General features: G+C 50.5%; 1 protein-coding gene across 1 annotated transcript; it reads right to left on the reverse strand.

The window, feature by feature from the left end:
* Nucleotides 1–910: 910 nt before the first annotated feature.
* Nucleotides 911–1,933, reverse strand: LOC138191313 (uncharacterized). Its single transcript, XM_069137960.1, has one exon. It carries the CDS (start codon nucleotides 1,931–1,933, stop codon nucleotides 911–913), a length of 1,023 nt encoding a protein of 340 aa, XP_068994061.1.
* Nucleotides 1,934–2,156: the final 223 nt, after the last annotated feature.

Raw genomic sequence — 2,156 nt, forward strand, 5'->3', positions numbered from 1 at the left:
TCCACCACCGTCACCCCCGCCCCTCCTACAAACGTAAATTCTCCCTCCTCATCCCCCTCTATGTTCCCGTTCATTATTGCCCATCCTGTCTCTTCTACAAATTGCACCAGCTGCCTACCTTCCGAGTTCATTTTCCTGTCCTTAGATTTCCTACTCCTACTCTCCTCCTCTCCTTCTCCCCAGCGTCCTCCCCCCTCCTGCCCTGTTCTGGCATTAAAATCACCCCCCACTAGCACTTTTGCACCTCCCTCTATCTCTTCTGCCCGCTCCTTCAATTCCCCTATCTTCTCTTTTAGATCCGCATTTACGTATATTCCTACTACTACCCATTTCCCCCCCCCCCCCCCTACATTTATTTTCCTTGTTATCATGCCCTCTTTTACCTCTTCCCTCTCTCCCTCCCTACTCACTATCTCCCTTCTTACCCCTGACAGCACTCCGCCTATTGCTCTTCCCTTCCTATTTTTTCGAACCGCATACTGCACTTCCCATTTATACCCAACTGGCAACTTATTTCTAATCCTTTCCCACCCCTTCTTTTCTATCCATGTCTCCATTAGAAATATTACATCCCACTCCCCTAGCCCCCTCCAGAAATCTTCATCCTTTCTCGCGAGCCCCGCCACATTCCAAAAAGCTACTCTCCACCCCTCCCTTTCCGTCTCGCCTACTCCCCTCTCTCTCCTCTTCATCTCCCTCCCCACCTGCCTCTGTCCCCTCCCACCACCCATTCCCCCGACTGCCTTTCCCTACGTACCCTTCCCTGTGCTTCTATACTTCCCTCTTGTCTTTCCTCGCTTGCTGACCTTTCCCTATCGCTTTCCCCTACTTTTCCCCTCCCCTCCCTTTGCCCCTCTTCCCTCACTCTCCCTGTACCGTCCCTAAGCACCTCTCCTATCTCATCCCACTTTCACATTTTCCCTTCTATCCAGATCTTTGCATACCCTATTCTTACTCTGTTTCCCCTTCTCTCCTCAATAGCTGCTATCTCCCTCAACTTCCATTTCATTCTCCTCTCTGTCCAGGTGAGATCCTCGTCTATTCTGTCCTCCCTCCCTTTGAGGAGGCTTTTTCTTCCCATTACCTGCCTCTTTTGCTCCCTATTTCCTAGTCTTGCTATCCATATCCCCTTTTCTCCCCCCTTTTTCGCGCCTACCTCCCATATATCCTTTACCTCGACCTCTACCCCTATCAGCTGCAAAATCTTTTTCAACCCTTCCTTTTCTCTTCCCTTCTCTGGTCTCGCTCCTCTTACTACTATATTTCCCGTTCTTTCTTCCCTTTCTTTCCTCTCTATGGCCCACTCCATCTCTTTTAACCTATCTATTGTTACCTGCGCCACTTCCGCACTCCCCTGTACCTGCCTTTCCCCCCCGCCTTCTGCACTCTTCTTTTCTAATTCTATCAGCCTCTCCTTTACCCTTTCCATCTCCCCCCCTCTCCGCTCTTCTACCTCTTCTAGTCTTTTACCTAGATCCCTTATCATTTCCTTCATCTCCCCCCTCTCTACTTCCCACTGCTCTTCCCTTCTAGTCATTTCGCCTTTAATCTTTTCCATTTCTTCCCTGATCCCCCTTCCCTGTCCTTTGGCCTCCTCTAGACCTATCCTTAGCTCTTCCCTAATCAACCTCAGCATATCCTGTATACCCCCTCCCTCTGCCTTCCCTTCCTCACCTGTCTTACCCTCCGGCGACCGGTGAACTTTCCTGCTTTTCCCAAATACTCTTTCTCTTTCCTGTATCTCGTCTACATCCTCCTCCCCTTTTTCCCCTTCCTCCTCCCGCTTTCTCTTCCATAAGTCTAGTACCGTCGTCGTCGATCCCAGGCCATGCCTCCTATCCCTCCCCAACGCTGCTACTGCCCCCGGCCTACCTTTCTTTTTCTCCTCCTCTTCCCTGTTCGCCCCTTCTTTTTGACCACCCGTGTTACTCATACTCTTTCTCTCCGTCACCGCTCCCTACCTTATCTATCTGCTGCCTACCTGTCTCTACTCTATCCCCCTTCTTACTCCCTAGATGTCACCGCCTATTCTTATCTTATCCTTATTGTTGCCGTCCGCCGGCTCTTTCTGCCTAACCTCAAAACTCTCCCCCTTTTTTCTTTTCAACTGCCCTTCCCTTCTATTCCTGCCTTCCTATTCTCTTCACCCGACCTCC

The sequence above is a fragment of the Neodiprion pinetum genome, chromosome 7 (genome assembly GCF_021155775.2).
Source record: "Neodiprion pinetum isolate iyNeoPine1 chromosome 7, iyNeoPine1.2, whole genome shotgun sequence".
In the NCBI taxonomy this organism is placed as follows: Eukaryota; Metazoa; Arthropoda; class Insecta; order Hymenoptera; family Diprionidae; genus Neodiprion; species Neodiprion pinetum.